The 21,877-nt window shown below is 43.5% G+C and overlaps 2 protein-coding genes across 9 annotated transcripts; one reads left to right on the top strand and one right to left on the bottom strand.

Moving 5' to 3' along the window:
- Positions 1–37: 37 nt before the first annotated feature.
- On the bottom strand, positions 38–3,790 carry OARD1 (O-acyl-ADP-ribose deacylase 1). Of its 3 annotated transcripts, none has more exons than XM_074163473.1 (7): positions 3,770–3,790; positions 3,254–3,321; positions 2,572–2,716; positions 2,361–2,419; positions 1,880–1,992; positions 1,473–1,571; positions 38–1,340 (listed from the first exon to the last, which is right to left on the bottom strand). In XM_074163473.1, the coding sequence occupies exons 2-7, from the start codon at positions 3,287–3,289 to the stop codon at positions 1,169–1,171; spliced, it is 624 nt and encodes a 207-aa protein (XP_074019574.1). In that variant the 5' UTR covers positions 3,290–3,321; positions 3,770–3,790; the 3' UTR covers positions 38–1,168. The 3 variants fall into 3 exon arrangements, with proteins under 3 accessions (XP_074019574.1, XP_074019573.1, XP_074019575.1); XM_074163472.1 differs by lacking the exon at positions 3,770–3,790 and adding an exon at positions 3,643–3,767; XM_074163474.1 differs by lacking the exons at positions 38–1,340; positions 3,770–3,790 and adding an exon at positions 3,643–3,718 and having other exon boundaries at positions 1,469–1,571.
- Positions 3,791–4,114: 324 nt separating this feature from the next.
- NFYA (nuclear transcription factor Y subunit alpha) lies at positions 4,115–21,838 on the top strand. 6 transcript variants are annotated; one of them, XM_074163224.1, is made up of 10 exons: positions 4,115–4,233; positions 7,555–7,676; positions 9,373–9,453; positions 11,778–11,924; positions 13,219–13,350; positions 14,015–14,120; positions 14,657–14,805; positions 15,884–16,057; positions 17,387–17,488; positions 18,255–21,838. In XM_074163224.1, the coding sequence occupies exons 2-10, from the start codon at positions 7,602–7,604 to the stop codon at positions 18,306–18,308; spliced, it is 1,020 nt and encodes a 339-aa protein (XP_074019325.1). In that variant the 5' UTR covers positions 4,115–4,233; positions 7,555–7,601; the 3' UTR covers positions 18,309–21,838. The 6 variants fall into 6 exon arrangements, with proteins under 6 accessions (XP_074019325.1, XP_074019324.1, XP_074019323.1 ...); XM_074163223.1 differs by having other exon boundaries at positions 4,121–4,233; positions 9,373–9,456; positions 14,639–14,805; XM_074163222.1 differs by having other exon boundaries at positions 4,121–4,233; positions 9,370–9,456; positions 14,639–14,805.
- Positions 21,839–21,877: the final 39 nt, after the last annotated feature.

Here is a 21,877-nt window from a genome sequence, read left to right as displayed (position 1 = left end):
CCCGCTCTCCATCAGGTCGATACTCCAAATTCCTCTTTGTCTTACTGAGTTTATTTTTTTTTCCAGTTGTGTATTTAGCTACAGCAATTATCCACCAAAACCAAGTTTACAAAATAAGGTCAACCAACAGGCAGAGTAATAATACGAAGCTCTTAAAGACACAAACAGGATTTGCAGATCTGCATGGGCAAAGAAACCACACGATAAAGATTAACCCACAACACTAAGAACAGAAAACACTTCACCCATTCAATCCACAGCGAAAAACAATTAGGAACCATACATTATACTACAATTAGTATGGGATATAACAGTATATAACTACATCTTTTATATGGGATATATATCAACTGTTATATCCCATCTTTTAGGTTTACTCAATCTGCCTGGCATTTTTCCGGGTGTTCAGTATGACAGAAGTCAAAAAGATTTGTTATTTTGGGAGGGTGGGGAAAAGCAAACATAAAGGAAGTGCAGAGTATATGAGAGTTCTTCAGTACCGGAACCAAGCTTTCAAAAATCAAGTGTTTACCAATGATCTGATGAACCAAGTGTGTTACTAATTTGCTTTTGCAATTTATGATATCAAACACCAACCTACATACAACAGCTCAATTACAAATGCAGTAAAAAAAGTACTAGGAAAAACAAACCTTGAACTCCATACTATGATGTTTTACAGCACATCAGTCATTCACATGTGGATTCTGAGAAAGCCGAGTTCTGCAGACTGTACCAATTACACGGTATGAAATGCACCCACAAGGTGTCTTTACACATCTCCAGCAACCCCCTTCAAACCCCCGAGTTCCTCTAGAATAAAGCCGCGACAGACACAGGAGAGTTTTTCAAAAGGAAGGTGCTGTGATCTGACAGCAGAGCACTGAAGAGCTATTTATTTAGCGTTGACAGCATGATTCTTAGTGAGTACAATCTCATAGCAAAACATTGTGTTTGCAGCCAGAACGTAAAAATTACATTTTTAATCCTGTAACGAACAAAGGAAACTGTATGCCAGATAGAACACTGCAAAACTTCAAAAAAAAAAAAAAAGTGTCAGGGCTCCACAGCTCATCATTATCAACCGTAACTACAAACCAATGAATACCTAAGCAGAGACTGCTCCGGTTTCACTCTGCACAGGAACTGCCAGCTCCAAGCAAAAGCTCTAGCACAGGCAAGTGCTCTGTGGAGGACCAGTGACATCTGGTGGCTTGCTGGGACAGACTGGGAACTCCCCGAGGGTCACCACAACATCTTCTCCACAGGCTTCCTGAACACAACATCCCAAATTAGCTGCTCTGGAGCTTTTTTTTTGTTGTTGTTGTTGGTAAAAGCCACTGCCAAAACAAGAGTGAGCTACGCTCAGGTGCAGAATGTGCTGAGCATGCGGTTCCCCTCTCATCAATTAACGGGTCTCCACTCCTGAAAGCAGGGGAAAAAAGGGGCTCGCTTTAAAGTCTTTTGCTCACAGACTGTAAACTGTGATCTTTATATCTGTGTCTTCAAACACTTGCTCAAGTATTGCCGAAACTTTATTCCAATCCAGGCCGTCAAGTCCACATCCAATCCTGGAAAATAAAACACCTGTAATGGCCTCTTCTGGAGCATGCTAGGAACAATTAGCCCTTCACACAGCTACAATTTTAAGTGGCACTAATTCAGCTCACCATAAATCAACATAAAGCAGTTAAAATAAGGAAAACAACCAAGCTGGTCTGTTTTGTTACCATTAAAACGCACTGGGAAATGCAAATTTCATTTGCACAGCTGAAAACAGAAGAGAAGTGGATACTTGAACTCTTATTTCACGGCAGGGGAACATCCTTCTATGCAAGAAACACTGAAGCACTTACACCACAGTAATTAATTTTCTTACCTAGGCATGGAAATGTCAGTAACTCCATTGTTCAGACAATGAGCTCTCATGGCTTCTAAGCTCTGTCGCATACTGTCATATGTCGGCTTGTGAGAAACTTTCTTCTTCGTAATCTAAGTGTAAATGTAAAAGGTCTGTTGTGCCTTTAGCATGATCACCTCAAAATTTTCATTTTAAAAACCCCATTTCACTACACTCAAACTCCACTCTCAGACTTGCTACTGTGAAAGGAAAGAGACTTGGAAAAATAACTATATTTCACAGCTTAAAATAGTGCAATTTGGCAGCTAGTTCTGTCAATTTAAATTATACATACGTACACGAGAGCGTGGCTTCTCCTTGACTAGCAAGAGTTGAGTAATACCAGTCACACTTCTTATTTAGAAGAAACTCAAAACCCCCACAACTATTAAAAGTCCTCGTCATCAAATCTAACAGAGTTTAAGCAGAAGAAAATGCCTGAGTAACATCCCCCTCTTACCAGGTAGTAAATGTATCGGTCATCTCTCTGGAGAACTGCCACCTCCCCAGTCTTCTTTTCTAAAGTGAAGAAATTAAGAAGGTATTTTTAAAGCAGTTACATTCCACTACATAATTCCCCCTGCACCCCAAGTAGCTCAGAATACCCTTACTGCTGCAAATCAAGGTTTTCCCTGCAGCTCCTGCATGTCCACCCCATGCGTATCACTCACGTTGATCCAACAGCTCTTGAACGCCTCCAAACTTTTTCTTAAAAAGAACAGCTATGCCTGCACCCATGCGACAGTCCTCGCTGATGCAATGAGCCAATGCGTCCGTTGCGGGGCATGAGAAAAGGTCCCCCTTAACACACTTGATCTAGAAAACACCATAAAAAGAAGGGTAAATAAAAGGAAGCCGAGTGCTGACTCAGATCAGAGAATCCTCAGATAACAGGGAATCTGGCAGGTCTGGACAGTAAAGGGTAAGGCACTGAGTTTAAGATGCAGTTCACAAGCAAATGAGCTGCTGTGAATTATGGACCCAATGCACACACAACTATCTTTTCTGCTACATCAGTTATGAGTATCACGTGCCAGCTCAGCAGTTAATTTTACAAAATAAAAACTTAAAACCGAAAATTATGTAATAGCACAACTGGATTAGTGCACAACTTTAGCACACTATCAGTGTGTCAGTGCTGGATAAGCCAACACTCATTTAAGCTCTGTGCTGTTGTACAGTATCTGCATCACTGACGTAAGCATAAAAGCACAAGAAATTTAGCACTTTCAGCCACTTTCCTCCAAAAAGCTACATGGCACAGCCAGCTGCCACATTATTAGGGGGACAGAAAAGTCTCTTTACAGAGACACACATCACAGCAGTAGCCCAGGTAACCCAGTTTCTACGCACTCTCTCCTCCTGATCCTTAGAGAAGTGGGTGGCCATGGTAACATGGGCTACAGTGAAGACTCCTCCAGCTGGAAATATGACAAGAGAAAAAAACAGAGTTATTAGGAACCCCAAACCAGGCAATAAGCTGGTATGCCAGAAGGTACAGGCTGAGCCTACTTTACTTATGGGACAACTAGAAACATCAAGACACCCCTTGAAATAGAAAAGGAGGAGGCCAGTAACCCCGAATAGCGGAGTACAAGCTCTCCCGCTACAGCCCCACAAACTCCGGCCATGAGGCTCAAGGAGACACCAGCACTGGGTCAACACAAAACTAGCACCCAGAGGCCTTCCATCCTCCTCCATACCACCCCTGCCCCTTGAGGAAACCCTTCAGCAGGCCACACCCGCGGGCACGGCGTGAAGAAGGACCCGCCGAGCCGAGGCTTGAGCCACAAAGAACCTCCCCAGCGCTCCCCACATCAGCCAACCCAGCCCTCCTTCCGCTCCGGCACGGCGGCCTTATTGCCCCACCAAAATGGCGGCGGCCGCCCGCCCCTCTAGGCAGGCTGGAGGACCACCCTCTCTATGATACTCGCCGAGAACTTTCCGCAGGCCGACCTCCCGGCGCATGCGCACGACGCTCAGAGGCGGTACCGAGGGAGGGGGCGGAGCCGTAGCCGGCGCTTGCGCATTACTGGCCGCGGCGACCCTCAGCGGCGCGCGCACCGCCCGGGGCGCAGGCGCAGTAGGCGCGGGTGGGCGGGGTGCGGGTGGGCGGGGCCCGGCTCTAAGGACCCGCGCCGAGGGAGGGGGCGGGGCCACGCGGGGCGCGGCACCGCCCTGCGCCTGCGCCGCCCGCGCCCGCCCCCTCTCTTCGCCTTTGTTCGGGGTTGGGCGCCATTTTGCGCGGCGGCTGAGTGGAGGCGCTGATTGGGTTTCGGGGGCCGGTGGCGGAGCCAATCAGCGCGGGACCCGAACCGGGGGAGCGAGGCACGGTGAGCGCGAGCAGCCAATATGGAGCCCCCGAGCGCCGGCCCCAGCGCCGGGATTGGCGGGGCCGAGTGACCAGTCAGGAGGCCGCTCGTAGGGCCGGGGCCGGCCGGGGCCGGGGGAGGCGAGGGGACGGGGCGACGGGGCCCGGCTCCGCCGGGGGTGGTGGTGGGGACCCCCGGGGCTGCCGTGAGGAGAAGGCCCGACCCGGGATGCGGGAGATGGCGGGGTGGTGGTGGTGGTGGTGGAGGAGGTGAAGGCGCGGCCGCGGGCTGGGCCGCTGAGGGGAGGCGCGCGGCGGGGCCGGCGACAAGGCCTTGCCCGTGCGGGGCCGCTGGGACGGGAGCCGGCAGGGCCCCGCCCTTCCACCGGCCGGGCGGGGGGAGCGGAGCGGGCGAGCCTCCCCGCTGGCCCTGCTGTGACAGATGGGCCGCGGGCAGCCCAGGCCGCCCCTCCTCCTCCTCCCCCTCCTCTTTCTCCCCGCCTTGCCCGGGGGAGGTAGGGGGGAAGGCGGTGAGTGTGCGCCGAGGGCAGGTCGCTGCCCCCCCCTTCCTCTTCCCCGCGGCTGCCGGTGGAGCGGGTGTGCAGCCCCCCCCTCCCCGCTTCCCCTGAACGCACCTGGGCGCCAAATGTCGCCAGCCACGCGCCTCTCTGCGAGGAGAAACTGCCCTTTCTGCCGGTTTTTCTCCTCCCGGAGCTGCAGGGCATTTCTTCCGCTCGCCGAGAACGTCCCCGGGGTGAGGCTTTCGGGAATAAAATGTAAACCGTCCCTAGGTGAACTCCCTGACTTGCAAGATTGATAAGGAGGTTGGAAACAAAATCTGGGTAGCACGCGTTTTATTCTGCCGAGCAGTGGGAGATTTGACTGTGGCCTCCGTGTCCTTCCCCGGGCCGTTTAGTTAAATCCCGTCCTTGGCTTGGCGTGGGTGTCTATCCTCCCCTGGTGTCCTTGAGCACAGGGATCATGTGGGCGGACTGGCAGGGTCTGCCCTGGAAACTTCTGCCAGTTTAGTAACGTTTTAGGGTGCAGCACGTTTTAAAACGATGCTTTCAAGGTTGCTCAGGTCATAGCGCAGTTTAGTTTGTTCTTAGCATAGCTTGTTTGCCAAGAGAACTGTTGTTGATGTAGCTGCTATAGCCTCCTGTGCGTATACGTATATATATGAATATATGCCGTTAGAACTAGAACACAAAGTCATTTTCATGCAGACAAGGGCCTGGTGAGGAGGAGCCGAGTGGTGAGATCAGCAGGGGGAGGAGCTGCCGTTGAAGCAGATGACTGATCTTTAAAATTTAACTTTGATTCAGTAGCGCTGGTGCTCTGTGTTTTCGTGAAGGGAGTGAAATAATCCCTCTGAGGACTACGATCCAGCACATGTAAAATCAAGGCAGGGGCTTGGTAGGGGGGCTTGTGAAGAAGCATCCCAAGTTAGAGCTACGCCTGTGCTTGATTGTTGGTTGTGGCGTTAAGGAAGCCAGAGAACTTTTGGCAAATACTGTTTACTGGCATCCTGTGCTTGCTATTGAAAGACTTCCCTGCAGAATGAAACGCGGGAGCTGTTTTCTGGCAGGCCCACAGGCGTTTAGGACAGAAATTAAGTATACGGTTCAAAATTGAAATGAGAACCTTGGTTGACAGCATCATCTTCAGAAAGAAGATGTTTATCTTTTACTCTGTCAGGCTGTGAAAAGCTGTTACTAAATGGCCCAAGGATAGAGTTCAAATTGCAGTAAATTGTAGTGCCTTTCGGTGCTGTGTCTCAGATGATCTCTGTGATCTCCAGGGTTAGTGGCACTACTCCTTCCTCTGAACAAAAGAGCTGAGAGGGACGGAGAAGGTTTTTACATTATTATGGCTGATTATTATGCCCTCTGTAAGGAGGATCCTTCTGGTCTGGCGTGACTGAGAGCGTAGAGGGACGGGTGTCAGGTTCTTCTCCCAAGTTGTGGGTGATAGAAGAAGAGGAAACGGCCTCAAGTTGTGCCAGGGGAGGTTCAGATTGGATGTTAGAAAAAATTTTTACACTGAAAGGGTTATTAAGCCTTGGAATGGGCTGCCCAGGGAAGTGGTTGAGGCACCATCCCTGGAGGTATTTAAAAGACAGGTTGACATAGCGCTTAGAGACATGGTTTAGTGATGGCTTTTTATCAGAGTTAGGTTGATGGTTGGACTCAATGATCTTAAAGGTCCCTTCCAACCCAGACAATTCTGTGATTCTATGACTGGTTAATAGTTTATTTTTGTAGGTAACTGGCATTTGGTGTTAACGTGCCAGAAAACAACAAAATGTAAAATCATTGCGTGTTTTCCTAGGTCACAGTGAGGAGTAAGTTGATGTAAAAATGAAGTGTTCTTAAGATAAATGCAAGGCACTGAAGTACAAAGAATGTTTTAAAGTTAAAGAACAGGCAGTGTGAGAGTTGTCATTACATTAGTAACCACAGCAACAGTTACAGTTAAAGTTGTAAATAAATATTGTGTGCATTGATTTAAATACAAAGGGATCTGTTTTTTTCGTTGCTTTAGACTTCAAAGATCAAAGTTACAGGCTGCTTTTTCACTGATGTAGCAGGTCAGAGCATAAATCAATTACCTCATTAAAAGTAATAGTAAGAATTCTTCCCTTGTTGATCAACTGAGAAGAGATGAAATGTGAAGGAGAAAGAGGTAATGGAACTAAGTATTTTATTGCCATAGTGTGTTCTTCATATGTGTAGGCAAGTGTCCAAGAAATGGGAAGCAGCAAAAGGATGGGAGCAGTGAGAAATCTGCTGGCTACTTTCAAATTCTGTGGAAGTAGGAAGAGAAGCAAGAGATATGAGGAGGGAGTGCTGCATAGTCAGGGAAGGAGAGACAGTTTCACTGAGCGTTGTTGAATTCTTGACGTGTTTCAAACCAATTCTTTAGTTTTTATATCTAAACTTTGTATGTTTTGAGATTTTTTAGTGATAACACCCCTCTCCTCCACCAATATGCAGTGTAGGCAAATGTCTGTAGTCCAGACACAGGTGCGAGGGGTAAAACAGGAAGAGAAACAGGTTTGTAGCTACTGATTCACGGAAGGCAATGACAGAATTGAGGTACTTTCTGCTTCTCAGTCAAGCTATGTGTTCTTCAAATTACAATTCTAGTTTTGTTACTCACTGAAAGTGAGGTGATGTTATGAAAGAGGAAGATCCTTGATTAACCAGCGGCTCTTACTGTGTGTGATTTGACCTCTGTGTCAGCAGATGGTTTGCTTTCCAGCTACTGTACGGTAATTCCAATCTTCAAACCTTGGGATAATAATCACACGGGGGTGTTTTTTTTTAACTTTTCTCGCCAGATACGCAGACTGAGGTGTGCCTTTTACCGTCGTGGAGCTGAAGCGCTATGGAGCAGTACACAGCCAACAGCAACAGTTCCACAGAGCAGATCGTTGTGCAGGCTGGGCAGATCCAGCAGCAGGTATGGGAGGTGACAGCGGGTTAACTGGCACTGCCAGGGCCCAGTTACAAATCTGTTTGTATTTCTCAGAGTTTCACAGAACCCACAAGATGATTCACACTATTGCCTGGATATGTGTTTACCTGACTTCTGTCACCTGATTGGTGGTCAATGATCTGACTTGACTTGAAGTCAGAGTAAATATGTTTAAAAGAAAATCCCCAAACTTACCAAAAAATTAAATTGCAGGTATAAAAGTTACCAAATTTCAGCATAGCGGGGAGTTTGCAAACTCCTAATGACACGAGGGAAGTAACAAATCCTCTCTGAAAATGGAGGAAACAGAATATTAATACAAACAGTCACACAAGGAACAGTGTAGATTTATCCCCCCAAATTGAAATAGGTTTTGTTCAAGCCCATAGAGGCTTTCTCCAGCTTTCTCAAAAGAAGTATTTATTGAACTATTTTGGCTTAGAACTACAGGTGGATCAAAATGAACATACAGTACAGGAACTGCAACAAAATTTGTAGCTTTGGATGAATTAACCCATTTTAGAAAGAAGTTTCTAGTTGATGTTATAATGTGCAGATGAGTAGGGCTGGGGTTTTTTTAAGGGCTTATGGACTTTTGCTGCTGTTAAGCTTTACCCATTCAGATAGTGATGCATTTTCAGATGAACTATGCTGCTGCTGGATTTTTTTTTGCCTCTTATGTTTGTTCTAGTTCAAGGCAAGAGGAGTTTCTTGATCTGTCATGCAAATAAACGAGCCACTAGATTATATTTTTACCCAGATACGCTTTGCTTTGTCATCGGCCTGTTTGAGTGTTTGACAGCAGCGACCGACTTCTTCCATCGAATTTAGTTGAAGTTGACTTTTTCAGTAAGAACAGGATTGTACTTGAGGTTAAAAAATTATATATTAAGAATTATCAAAAATACCTGTTTCCAGCAGATAACCAAAGATACATTTAGTTTTATTGACACTTTGTAAGTAAAAAGGAGGTAAAAACATACCTTGGCTTGTTTCATTGTTATTTCGTGCCCTTAAGGCCTGTGTTGTATTTGATGTGAAATGTTTTTTCTGAAATAATTATTTTAACAGGCCTGTTGTAGTTCAGCTTTTAGTAGAGAGATGTCCTTCATCTCCCAAACGCAAACACAGTTAACACAGGTTATTTTGGGACTCTTACTAAAGAGGCTAAAGATAGAAAAGGCTTTTAGATTTAACTGCTCTTGCAACCTCTCAAGATTGTCCTTCAAGGTCAGTGGTGGGAAGACCTTGATGCAGGGGTGACACAGATGAAGCTTAGACTGTAGTCACCTGAGCTGCTGTTCTGTGCAAGAAGGAATTTATGGCCTTTATTGTGACAAACAAGTCTGACCAAAATCTGGAACCTCTTCACAGTAAGAAACCTGGGCAGTGAAGGGAAACATTAAGCAGAAAGGTAGCAGTTTAAAATCCTGAAGCCGAGATTTTAAATTCTGCAAAATAATCTCTCCTGTTCTTTGTAAATGATTTTGGTTTGGGATATTGAAGCCTGTCAGTATCAGACACGGTTTTGTTGGTTTCCATTCTGAGGTTTGCTAAAAGTATTCACCTTCCTTATGTTCCAAGAAGTTTAAATTCAGCCTCTTCCAGCAAAGTGTCATTGTCTCTTGTCAGAGCTGTGCATTTCCATGTTTCAAGCTATTCCTGTTCCTATTCCCAGCAGCAGGGTGGTGTCACTGCTGTCCAGCTGCAGACTGAGGCCCAGGTGGCATCCGCCTCAGGCCAGCAAGTCCAGACCCTCCAGGTAGTGGTGATCTCTCTAATTGTGTTTGTGAGCACTGCATGACTCTCACCGTCGCCACATATCTAATGCTGTGTTTTTTCCAGGGTTTGAAATAGGAACAGGGAAATTTTTTAGCTGTAGAATCCTTGCTTTCTGCTGGTTGTTGAGTTTGCCATGAAGAACATGGGGTTATAGCTTTTTCCCTGGATCTTGGGTGCGTGCCAGAAACCCTGATGTATTCATGAATTCCTGCTGCTGCAATTCTGAAAGAGAATAGTGGTTGAAATGAAACTTAAAAGGAAAAAAAAAAATCAAGATGAGGAAGTAACAGTCAAGGTTTCCTGTAGTTTCAGGGAGATTAGATTGCTGATCTCCACTGTGAGTAGTTCTGTGTCTTCTCTACGTGAAAGAGAGATGTAGATGTGGTGGGTGACGTACCAGCTTGAAGAGTGAAACTTCTTCATCTGTGATTAAAAAAAGCACCTGGGGACAATATTGGCCTCTGTGGGACTGAGAGATCCGTTTTCTTATTTATGTGTGAACAGCACAGGGAAACCCAGGAGAAGTAGGTATCCTAACGGTAAATACAGCCCAAATTGGAAAGAAATGCAAGGTTATTTCAAACCCTGATTTGTTTTAATGTGAAGTATTTTCTGTCTTGCAAACTTTGTCTCATTAGCTCAAGTAGGAGGCTTTTAAAGGAGTTGACAAACCCTGGATGGCTGTAGCAGTTTAGTAGTTCACTCAGTGTTTTGGTTTGTTGGTTGTTTTTTTTTTTTTGTTCTTGTTTTTTTAATTCTTCAGAGGAGAGTTCCAAGAGGCTGGAATGGTGTAAAGTTGAACACAGCATTTTTTATGTTCAGAGTTAAAACCTGAAAAGCTGGCTGACTTGAATTGCTTGGGTCACTGTGGCCTCCTGGTCATCATCATGTGTCCTCCCCCCCCCTTCTTTTTTTTTTTTTTTTTCTTTTTTTTTTGCCTGCTCTAATACATTAACAAGAATCCTGGAATGTATTGTTTTTCTTTCTGCTTATTGGCCATTGTGCTGCTGACTCTGCTTCTCCGGGGCTGACACGAGCATGCTTATCTCTCTCTCTCTGTTGTAATTCAAAACAAGTGCTACCGATTTTTGTTGGGGCCTTGTACGCAATAGTTACAAGGTTGAGGAACAGAACGGTGTCGCAAGGGGATTAGTGACCTGTAAAATCACAATATCCTGCGTAGGGCATTGATCACTGAGGTTCTGTAGATGTGTCAGCGTATAATTCACTAAGATATTTGAACTATGCAAAATAGAGGGTTTTTAAGGTAGTTCAGTATGTGCTGAAAATCAGTGCTGCTGTTTTTCCTGGAATTCTACAGCAGTTGAAGAGTGAGCATTTGCTATTGCATATTCTTGAAATTTACAGGTAGGAAACCCAAGAACTCCGTGACTTTTTATCATGTTGTGTTGCGCTTGTTTCTAAACAACTCCTGAGCGTGGTAAAGTGTGATTGAGTTCGTAAGACTCGTTTCACTTTAAGCCGTGGAGGTATGGTGTTTTCAAAGAGATATTTTGAGGAGTTTGGGGGCTTAGTGGGTCAGGGTGTTTGAACAGATGGGTTTTCTCCTCGCTTTTCTTTTCATTGGCCTTTTTCCTCATGACCAGAGCCATACCTGGGCCAAGAGTCCAGAGACTTTTATGCCAAATTTAGAAGTCCTCTGTAAGCATTGTTGGGCCAAGAAGTGGCTGCTGCTCATTTTCCTTCACTCTTCCTTACTGAACTACATTTTGTGTTGTCACATTTATAATTTCACTTAATACCCATGAAAAGATTCTCTAAGAACATCGCATGCTTTATATCGGTTAGGAAATGGAAATGTTGTAGGCATGTAATTGGAGAGAGTTGAAGCTACCTCAGGATCTCTCTGTGAGAATAGCTTATATAGAGCTCTTTCTCATTAGAAACCCCAATTAAAGATTAGTAATAGCGATGTGGATAATGAAGTTTCTTTTATTACACTTTGCTCTCAGGCTGTGCATGAAGATAGTTATTGTCTCTGGAAAATTTAGCTGTGCTTTTCATGCTTTATTGCGATTTGACTTGGAAGTTCTGGTTAGACTGCAACAGAAAAAGATAATTTACTAAATCCAGCAGCACATTGTGCAAAAAGTTTTAGAAATGAAAGATATTTGATGCTGATTATGACCCCAGGTTAGTGACTGTTGCTCAGGTTCTCTGGTGGTGACCAGAGAATTAAAATAGGTAAGAATTCAACCTCATGTGGCAGCCACTTCGGTTTCTGGCTTCACCTCACCAGACTTTTTCATTGTCCTGTTTGGTTTTTTTTCTCCCATTTCCCAGGTCCAGGGTCAACCCCTCATGGTTCAAGTAAGCGGAGGCCAATTGATCACATCCACCGGGCAGCCCATCATGGTGCAGGCTGTGCCGGGGGGTCAGGGCCAGACGATCATGCAGGTCCCGGTTTCTGGAACGCAGGGACTGCAGCAGGTGAGAGAAACCCGCGTCTTATTTAAGAGAAATTGCAGAGAACGAACCGTGATGTTCTCACCTTGTCAGATAGAATGTTTGCCTCAGCGCACTTAAAATGAAATGGGCAGAGACGGGTGTTCTCCAGCTATGAATCTGGCAGTGAGCTGCGTGTTAAGAATGCAATGAAAATTCTTTGTGTATTTAATTTTTGTATTTTATGGGATGGTGCAAGCCTTTAAAATGAAGTCTATTAAAATACAGCTGGAGTTGGTTTGGGTTTTTCGGTTTGGACTCTTTTTTTTTTATATTTTATTTTAACTGGCCCTTGCAGGATAGTGGGGATCTGGTGCCTACTCAATTTATGGCTCAGAAAGAGGGGTTTCCTTTAATTTATTTAAGAAAACTTCTTGAAAATAACTCTTATGCTTGAGTTCATCTAATAGGTGATGGCTGAAGGTGAATTTAAATGGTTCCATTGCACAGAAGGTACTACTGTAGAAGGTATAGAAGGTGGATTTTATTAGAAGCAATTATTTTGAAATATTTGTCTAAAAGACACTTTCTAAATTTAAAGAGGAGCTCGAAGTGTGTTCCTCAAAAGCAAAGGGAAGAACTGTAACAGTGCCGTAATGAAAGTGGTCTAGTGATGTGAGAATGGGGTTTAGGAATCGAGTTCAGCGCAGCCCAGGAAGGCATATGATGTCTCGTTGTTTTGAGAAGTTTATTTGAAATTTCTTTTGTTAAAAAACAATGTATTTTGTGTTAGGTTCTTTAAAGTCTGGTGGTTGGAGGAAAATCCATAACTGGGTTTTTAAACACAAGCTTTGAACTGTATTCCAGTTCCTCTTTTTTAATCTAAGAAATGTTCCACGTTGGTGGAAAGACTCCTCTGCAAAGCTGAAGACAACTTTTAAATGTATCCAGGAATACTTCTCTATGCTGGATAATTAACATAAATCTTAGTTCTCTTTTTTACTTTTAGCAGAGTATTATTACTCCTAGTTTCATGTGAATAATTTATTTCTTTTGACCATTTTATTGTGTAAGCAGAGCAGAACTGCTAGGGCATAATGACACCAGCACGTTATGTCTCCTCTGTTCTGTGCGGTTGTGACTGCTGTGTCACAGGGAGGAATGAATTAAAACTCTTCATTTTAAAATGGAATGAGAGAAGAATCAGTGCGTGCTTTTTTTTTTTTTTTTTTCCTTTGCAACAGTAAATCATCCTCAGAGATGGTTTGGTGATGCTGAGGCCAAGGAGGGAGAAATAAGAGGCGTAGTTAATGTTCCTTTCTGACTCTTTCTTCCACAGATTCAGTTGGTCCAGCCAGGTCAGATTCAGATTCAAGGTGGGCAGGCTGTGCAGGTACAGGGGCAGCAGGGCCAGACCCAGCAGATCATTATACAGCAGCCACAGACTGCAGTTACTGCTGGCCAGACACAGGTAACTGCACCAGCATGAAAGGGTTTTCTTGAGAGAAACAGGAAGAGAAACTTGGCAAATGACTTAAGGTGTGGTTAAGTTAAAAAAAAAAAAGGGGGAAAAAAATAAAAAGGAATTATTCATATTGAGGAGAATGTGGAGAATGTGAGAATAAATTTCCATCTTTCTGTAGTGTTTTCATGCATAACTCTGGGGCAGAATAAATAGATTGCATGTTTTTATCCATTGTGTTTCTGTATTTTATTGGTTCGTGGTGGTTTTTGTCTATTTGTGGAAAATTGAAAACATGAAGTATTGCTAATTTCATACTTGCGCCATTTTGTGAAGCAGTCTAGTCATACCTGGGCTTTCTGCTGACTCTTTTGCTTAGGACCAAAATTAAATTTCTGAGCAGAATAGTTCTTTCTTTTAACATGTTCATAGTGAGACGGGAAACCTAGAACTTGTTTCTTTCAATATTAAATACTAGACTGTTAGAAATGCGTGCTTTAGGTATTTGATCCACGGTTCAGTTGGTTTGTGCTCCATCCTATTTCTTGACGCTGGTAATAAAGCAAAAGAAATAGATGCCTGAAACACCTAAAGTACCATGTGTTAATTCAGGAATTGTAAAATTTGAAAAATAAGCAGTTTGTAAATTTACTTTGTTCTTTGTTTTGTTTAGACCCAGCAACAAATAGCAGTTCAAGGACAGCAGGTAGCACAAGCAGCTGAAGGGCAGACCATAGTCTATCAGCCAGTTAATGCTGATGGAACCATTCTCCAACAAGGTATGAGTTTTGGTGTGAAAAGAATCAGAATTTCACAGTATCTCTTTGATTGGGTTTTATTGCCTTGTAATTATTGTCCAAGGAAACAGTGAGTTGTGATGCTGGTAGTGCTGTGATACGAGTTGTCAGCGGAGCAAATGGAGGAAGAGATGTTTATATTATTATACAGGAATTCAGGCTGTGTGGTTCTTCCCCCAGAAAAATAAAAGATGGCACTTTCTTTGGCAAGGACTATTAGAATAGAAACGATTTAAGTTTGCTCTTACGCATTAGAGTAGGTGATGTCTTACCTGATCCTGGGATTACTGTGCAGATAGAAATGCAGGAGACAGGAAATATGAGGACGAGGTGATTGAATTTAGTTACTAACTCACAATACTTTTCAAAATCTTTTTTGCACATTATGGAAGGATGAATGAGTGAAGAACAGAAGCGGGACTAATGGTGTTCCCTTCTTTTTGTGTGCGTGTTTTTGGTTTGGTTTTTTTTTTCTTCTTTTGTGTTTTATTTTCTTAAAGTTACAGTCCCTGTTACAGGCATGATCACCATTCCAGCAGCCAGTCTGGCTGGAGCGCAAATTGTCCAAACGGGAGCCAACACCAATACAACCAGTAGTGGACAAGGGACTGTCACGGTGACACTGCCAGTTGCTGGAAATGTTGTCAATTCAGGTGGAATGGTCATGGTACGTATTTAATTTCCCATTGATATTTTAAAAGGTTGAGGTTTAGGATGTCTGTACACAAAGTGTTTTCTGAGATTCGTGTCACCTGAATATGGTCAGTCTTCTCAGGAGCTACCATTAGTTTCAAGTTTAAACACTCCAAGTTTTCCATTGTAATGGCCTGTGTCCTGTTGCGACCTGTGTATTCTGTACTTTGTTTTTTCCCCCAGCAGATTATTGAGTTCAGGAATCTAGAAACTGAAATTCAAAATAAGCTGTTAACTCCTAACAGAGCTTTAAAAAGATTGAATCAACTGTTGCTTATCTTGAGGATCCCCAAGTATTTGTTTTTCTGGTTCATAATGGCCTCATTATGTATGAGGCTATTATTGTATGGCCTCAAGTTGCGTCAGGGGAGGTTTAGGATGGATATTAGGAAAAATTCTTTCTCTGGAAGGGTTATTAAGCCTTGGAATGGGCTGCCCAGTGGAAGTGAGGTACCATCCCTGGAGGTATTTAAGAGACGGGATGACATAGTGCTTGGTGACACGGTTTAGTGATGGTTTTTTATCAGTTAGGTTGATGGTTGGACTAGATGATCTTAAAGGTCCCTTCCAACACAGGCAATCCTATGATTCTATAAGAAGGCTTTTCTGCCAATTCTTAACTTCTTTATAGTGTGATGCCTTTTGACTTGAATTTCATTTTGTCCCCACTAGGTGTCAGCAGCTCTGCAAGTAATATTTGCTTAAAAAATGCTCTGAAATTATCATATAAATTAAATAAGTGATAACCAAAAAGAAAGGGAAGCAATGGCCATGTCCTGTATGCTTAATTGTACAAGAAGTAGTATCATGGTCATAGAATTATATATGGTATTGAAATTTTACCATAGTCAGAAAAAAAATGAAGCACGATTGATACGTAATTGATTTGTTTAAATTTGTTCTGCAGTTTGAGAACAACTTTCAATTTAAGTAGGTGCATTATCTGAACAAAACCCAAACACTTCCCATTACAACATCTTTTTAATTACTTTTTTTGAATTCACTTTGTGTTCTGAGCTACAAGTACTAAGAACATACTCTTTTCTGTACAGATGGTCCCTGGAGCGGGATCAGTACCAGCTATTCAGAGGATACCTCTGCCCGGAGCAGAAATGCTGGAAGAAGAGCCCCTCTATGTAAATGCCAAGCAGTATCACCGCATCCTCAAGAGGAGACAGGCACGTGCGAAGCTTGAAGCGGAGGGAAAAATCCCCAAAGAAAGAAGGGTGAGAATAAAACTCAGATCTAATCACAGAATGATACGGGGTTGGAAGGGACCTCTGGAGATCATCTAGTCCAACGCCCCTGCCAAAGCAGGTCCATCCAGAACAGGTTGCACAGGAACGTGTCCAGGTGGGGTTTGAATGTCTCCAGAGAAGGCAACTCCACCACCTCTCTGGGCAGCCTCTTCCAGGGCTCTGCCACCCTCAAAGTGAAGAAGTTCCTCCTCATCTTGAGATGGAACTTCTTATGTTCAAGTTTGTGCCCATTCCCTCTTGTCCTGTCCCTGGGCACCACTGGAAAAAGACTGGCCCCATCCCCCTGACACCCACCCTTTAAGTATTTATAGGTGTTGATCAGATCCCCCCTCAGCCTTCTCTTCTCCAGACTAAAAAGACCCAAGTCCCTCAGCCTTTCCTCCTAAGAGAGATGCTCCAGGCCCCTCATCATCTTTGTAGCCCTCTGCTGTACCCTCTGCAGCAGTTCCCAGTCCTTCTTGAACTGGGGAGCCCAGAACTGGACCCGGTGCTCCAGATGGGGCCTCACCAGGGCAGAGCAGAGGGGCAGGATGACCTCCCTCCACCTGCTGGTCACACTCTTCCTGATGCACCCCAGGATGCCATTGGCCTTCTTGGCCACAAGGGCACATTGCTGGCTCATGGGCATCCTGGTGTCCACAAGGACTCCCAGGTCTTTTTCCTCAGAGCTGCTCTCCAGCAGGTCAGCCCCCAGCCTGTATTGGTGCATGGGGTTATTTCTCCCCAGGTGCAGCACCCTACACATGCCCTTGTTGAAGTTCATCGGGTTCCTCTCTGCCCAACTCTCCAGCCTGTCCAGGTCTCACTGTATGGCAGTACAGCCTTCTGATGTGTCAGCCACCCCTCCCAGTTTTGTATCATCAGCAAATGTGCTGAGGGTACATTCCATCTCTAATACAGGGTTGCTCTATGAGAAGGGCACAGAAAACCACCTGTGCTGGAAAATGAGGACCACAATCTTAAAGTGTTGTTCAGGTTTTTATTTCTATTTTTTCGTTCATTAGCTACATCAGAGTAATTTTTGAAGTCCCTTGGTTGGCAGTCTTGCTTCCTTTGCATGCTTTTAATTGTTGAATATGTATGGAGTTGTATTGCAAACGGGCATTTAACTGTAATCACCTTCTGTCCCGGTTTGAAGTAAGTTTGAAGAAGTTTTACTTCAAACCGGGACACCTTCTCTTTGGGGAAGGATGTGGATTGGGCAGGCTTTTCTAGCACTCAGGAATTTCCCCCACTGCCAGTACTGAACTGGAAATAGTGGGTTGGTCTCTCATTACCCACTTCATATTGTTACAGAAATACCTGCATGAATCTCGGCATCGTCATGCCATGGCCAGGAAGCGGGGAGAAGGTGGACGTTTCTTCTCACCAAAGGAAAAAGACAGCCCTCATATGCAGGCAAGTAAAATTGTGGCACAACTGCCATTTTCCGTTCTTCAGAATATACTTTAGAGGTGTCTTCGTACTGTTTTGTTTGTTCTTTTTTGGGCTGGGCTCTGACCTTCCTCCCTCTCTGCCTTTGCATTTATGTTTCAGCCATTGCAAAGAAACCTTGTCTCCCTTCTTGGAGACAGGAAGTGTCTGTTTGCCTTGAGTAATTAAATTATAATAATATTGATAGAAATGTATTCACTTTGTTTTGCAAACAGAGAATTGTATTTGTCCTAAGAAATGTAGTCTTTTCAGCCTTTCTGGTTACATATCAGAAGTACTTTTATTTTTCTTTAGGACATGAATTAAAGGTACAGAAACCTTGTCTTTCATCTGATGGAAAATTAAAAAATGTGAATATCTGATTCTTGGCTGCACGTTGATTTACATAAAAAGTGCAAGACTGGTTTTCAAAGGCAGGGACACAATAGAGTAGAACTGGCAAATTCTGTTGTTGATAAGTGCTTTAAAGCAGTCCTGTGGCTTTAGTGGAGTGGAATCCTTCCCAAATACTTGACCAGTGCTAGGTCTTCCCTGTTGCCAGAAACAACACATTACTAGGAACAATTTAGATTTATATATCCCATTCTCTTACACTGGCCTGTAAAACCCAGGGAAAATAGGACATGATCAAGGGGAGGGGGCAGGAGTGTCTCCTCTTGATAGTTGTGTGTGATTCCTCTGCTGTTACGGAAAAATGTTGAAGTTACAACCTGGCATTTTGTATCTGTAGGATCCAACTCAGACCAACGAAGAAGCAATGACACAGATGATCAGAGTCTCCTAACCACTGCTTCAAGAAAAAAACCGACTGAATGGAATTCCCATCCCTCCTGCAAGTCTGTCCTTCCCTTCCAGTGTATCAAGCAAGTCTTTCCATGGGACAATCGCTGTATCACAGCCTCCCCTTTTCTACAGAACAAGCACCACAGTTTCAGTATGTGGTCAAGATTTTAACTGCAGTTGACTCAACAAATGGGAACTTACTGACTTTCTTGGTGTATTCTTCTGATCCAGCGCAGGGATTTCAGAGTCTGCCTGCTCATGCCTTTCTTTTGCTTTTAAACATCTCTCGCGTTGAGATTGGCCATGGGTGAGAGCATGCCCCTGACTTGGTGATCAGCAATAACTCTGCCGTGCTGAAGCGGGGCCAGCAAAGATCTCTTGGACTTCAGCTCTTCTGTACAGAGACATAATCCAGTTTCGAGCCACCAGCTCTGGCCTGGCTACACCAGGGTACTTCGTTTTCCCAGCAGACACTTGTTATTTACATCCGCTCCTTACACCTTCGGGCTTTATTGTCAACTGAACTGGTCCCTCTTGTTGCATCTGCGCTTCTGAAACTGGCAGAAACTGAAGGGGGTTCTTTTTCAGTTCCACCTTGTAAAATACGTAAACAGCAAGCTCTTCCCTGGGAAAAGTTCAGCCATCCAGTCAAGATGATAGAAATATTGCAAGATGATTACAGGGCTTGATATATTGTGTATCTGTTCCAAGAAGGAAGAGGGGAGAGGGTGATGTGAGCATAAGGATTTAATTAGGAAAAGCAATCTCTGGCTGTTTTTTGGTATGTTTATTGCCAGTAGTTGTTGCTTTGGAAGAAAAGTGGATGCTAGTATGAAAAGGATTAAAACTCTAATTGAGTCTCTTCCAAAGGATTTTGTTGGGGTTTTTTTATCTTCCTTCTAACCTGCCAGTCCAGTGCACGGTTCCTCCAAAAGACATAAAAGCTGTGATCTCAGAGTGATAGCACTTGAACGTCTTTGTGATGGTGTTTCTTGATGCCTGTTCTAAATCGGTTCCACAGTTCTCTTGTTCTACACAGTGAGGGATTGTTTCACGACAGCAGAAGCGTAGGGCTGCTCAACTCAGCTCATCCCCATGTAACTGAAGGACTGTTAGACAAATGAAGGCAGATATTGATGAACCTTTCAGGCTTTTTATAGACTGTCCTCTTTAAATAAAAAAAGTGGCACTTAATGAAGGAGGAGTACTTACATTTTAAAAAAATTATTATTTCATGACCTATAGCTGGCTTCTGGCTGAGCAGCTGGCTTCTGGCTGAGTATCTCAACAAAACATATCTTGATCTTTAATTCTGTAGCTCATTACAGATTTAAGCTTGCTCCATTATTACTAATTTGAAGTTTGATGATGGAAGCTGTAGTTCATAAGCATTTTAACAGTTGGTACTTGCGTCTTTCCATTACAGGTTTTCTGTGTATCACCTGTGCGCTATAGTCCCATCTCTTCCAATTTTTGTGCTCTGTAAAACATAAAACTGTACCGTGGCAGTTAAAGGTGGGACTGGAAATCCAGCCAGGCATTGTGGCTGAGGGAGGTGATAATGAGCCTGAATAGGTAAAGTAGCAGGTGAGATGTTTCTGAGGAAAGCATCTGAGGATGGGAGAGACTGGTTTAAATTCAGTGAACTCTTTTTTTATATTCACTTGAAAACAAAGGAAATGAAACTTGAAAAACACAACCCATATTATCTCCCTCTTATGTTTTTCCCATTTACTGAAAGCCTATGACTAAATGCAAAATGGAGGACAAATTAGCAAGTTGTAGACAACTGGGAGGACACAAAACTACACAGCCTTGAAAATTCTATTTATTTGGATAAAAAAAAAAAATACTAGACCGAAGAGTATGAGAAGATGGGAAGGAGTGCAAGAGGAGGGAGCAGAAACGTGGAGAAATGTTAGATTCTACATTGCCACCAGGCAATCTTGGAGGAAGAGTATCCCTGTCTGGAGAATCAGGATGATGAGGTTTAGGTCAGGTGTCTGTGAAGTTACACAGCAAAGAAGAAATGCAGGTTTGGTGGTTGTAGTTAGGCAGCTGGATTTTCTAAATTGAGTTCGGTTCATTTTCTTTCTGAATTTTTAGTTCCATGTTCTTACCGCAGCTGACAATGGTGACAAAGAAACGGTTCAACACCTGGTGGCACCTGCAGCTCTGGGAGGAGGTGGCCTAGTTCTTGACATGCAAATAAACCTTTCTTTTGACTTAAATTATAGGAGTAATCCAACTCTCTGCTCAGAAATCTTACATTAGGATTTTTTTTTTCTAATGATCCAAAAGGCATTTGCTTACCTCCATTGCGTTGATGGCATCTTTGGTGCCTTTGGTTGCTTCTGCCTTAAAATACTTGGCCGATCAGAGCATGGTGCTTATTTTCTTCAGTTGGCAACTACGAAATCCTCACTGAGCATTTCTTGTGAGGTCACCCATTTCAGGAAATACGTAGCTCTCTTTTAGTGAAGGAGTAATGAAACGCTTTAGTTGAATTTGCAGCATTATTGTAAATAGATATATTTTTTTTGTAGATCATCTGTACATTTTGTCAGTGCTGGAGGAGTATTTCTGTGCTGGAGTAATTCAGCTTCTCCGTAACGCCTCTGCTCTTCAGCTGATAGCTCAGCTCTGGAGAAACCCCTCTGGAAGTTGGAGGTTAGGGAAGCAAGATTATTGCTCTGACATAAGTATTATTTTTAACGAGTAATTACTTCTTTTCTTAAAGAACTTGTAAACTTCTTCCAAACAACTAGAACTTTTTTTCCCCAATAAGCCCTTCATATCTAGGTTCTCTGATCTGTTGTTGTAGAATGTGTATTAAGACCTATGGATTTGTGTTATGTAGAAAGTCTTATCGTTAATACTTTAAATAGTGATGTGGAAGCCTGAGTGCTACTGTCATATTTTTTCATTTGCTTTGGGTTATGTGTATTCACTTCTAAAGGTAGTGTTTGCTTGATGAGATTGGAGTTATCGGTCAACACCATGTTACCAAAAAAAGCCTGCTTTATTTTCCTGGGCAAATTTGTTAAATTGGAGATGTCATTGAGTTCAAAGCCCTCTAGTAATTATATGAGAATTCTATGTGGATTTGCTACACTTGAGCAAAAACTCCACTTTGGGAGCACATAAAAGAGTGGATGAGGATAAAAGAAGGGGCCTGGGGGGAAGGAGAAACATGGTGGATTGACCCAGAGAGCACTGGAGCCGTGAACCGATCAAAACCCAGTTTTATCTGAGTGTAAAGAATGGGATGTGGAAAATGGTCTTCAAGTGATGCTAAATGGCTTTAAAGCTTTGCATGTGAAAAAGGGGGGGGGGGGGGGGGAGAGAAAATCTTTTCTTTGTGAATGGGTGTGGGAGGGAACCGAGATTAATGTAATGTAAGGCAAAGTTTGTATATAGTTAAAAGTTTATAATTTTTTTTATATAATGCATTTTTTCAAGTGTATTTTGGTCTTTAATAGATGCAATTGTAAGTACTGTGTACACTATCCAGCTAATAAAAATTTATAAAGGGAGAACGATCTTTGGCCCTGCTTTTCAGGCTGTCTT

The sequence above is a fragment of the Numenius arquata genome, chromosome 24 (assembly GCF_964106895.1).
Source record: "Numenius arquata chromosome 24, bNumArq3.hap1.1, whole genome shotgun sequence".
NCBI classification, from domain to species: domain Eukaryota; kingdom Metazoa; phylum Chordata; class Aves; order Charadriiformes; family Scolopacidae; genus Numenius; species Numenius arquata.
Note: the sequence above shows the minus strand (reverse complement) of the source record. Positions and strands in the feature narration are given on the sequence as shown.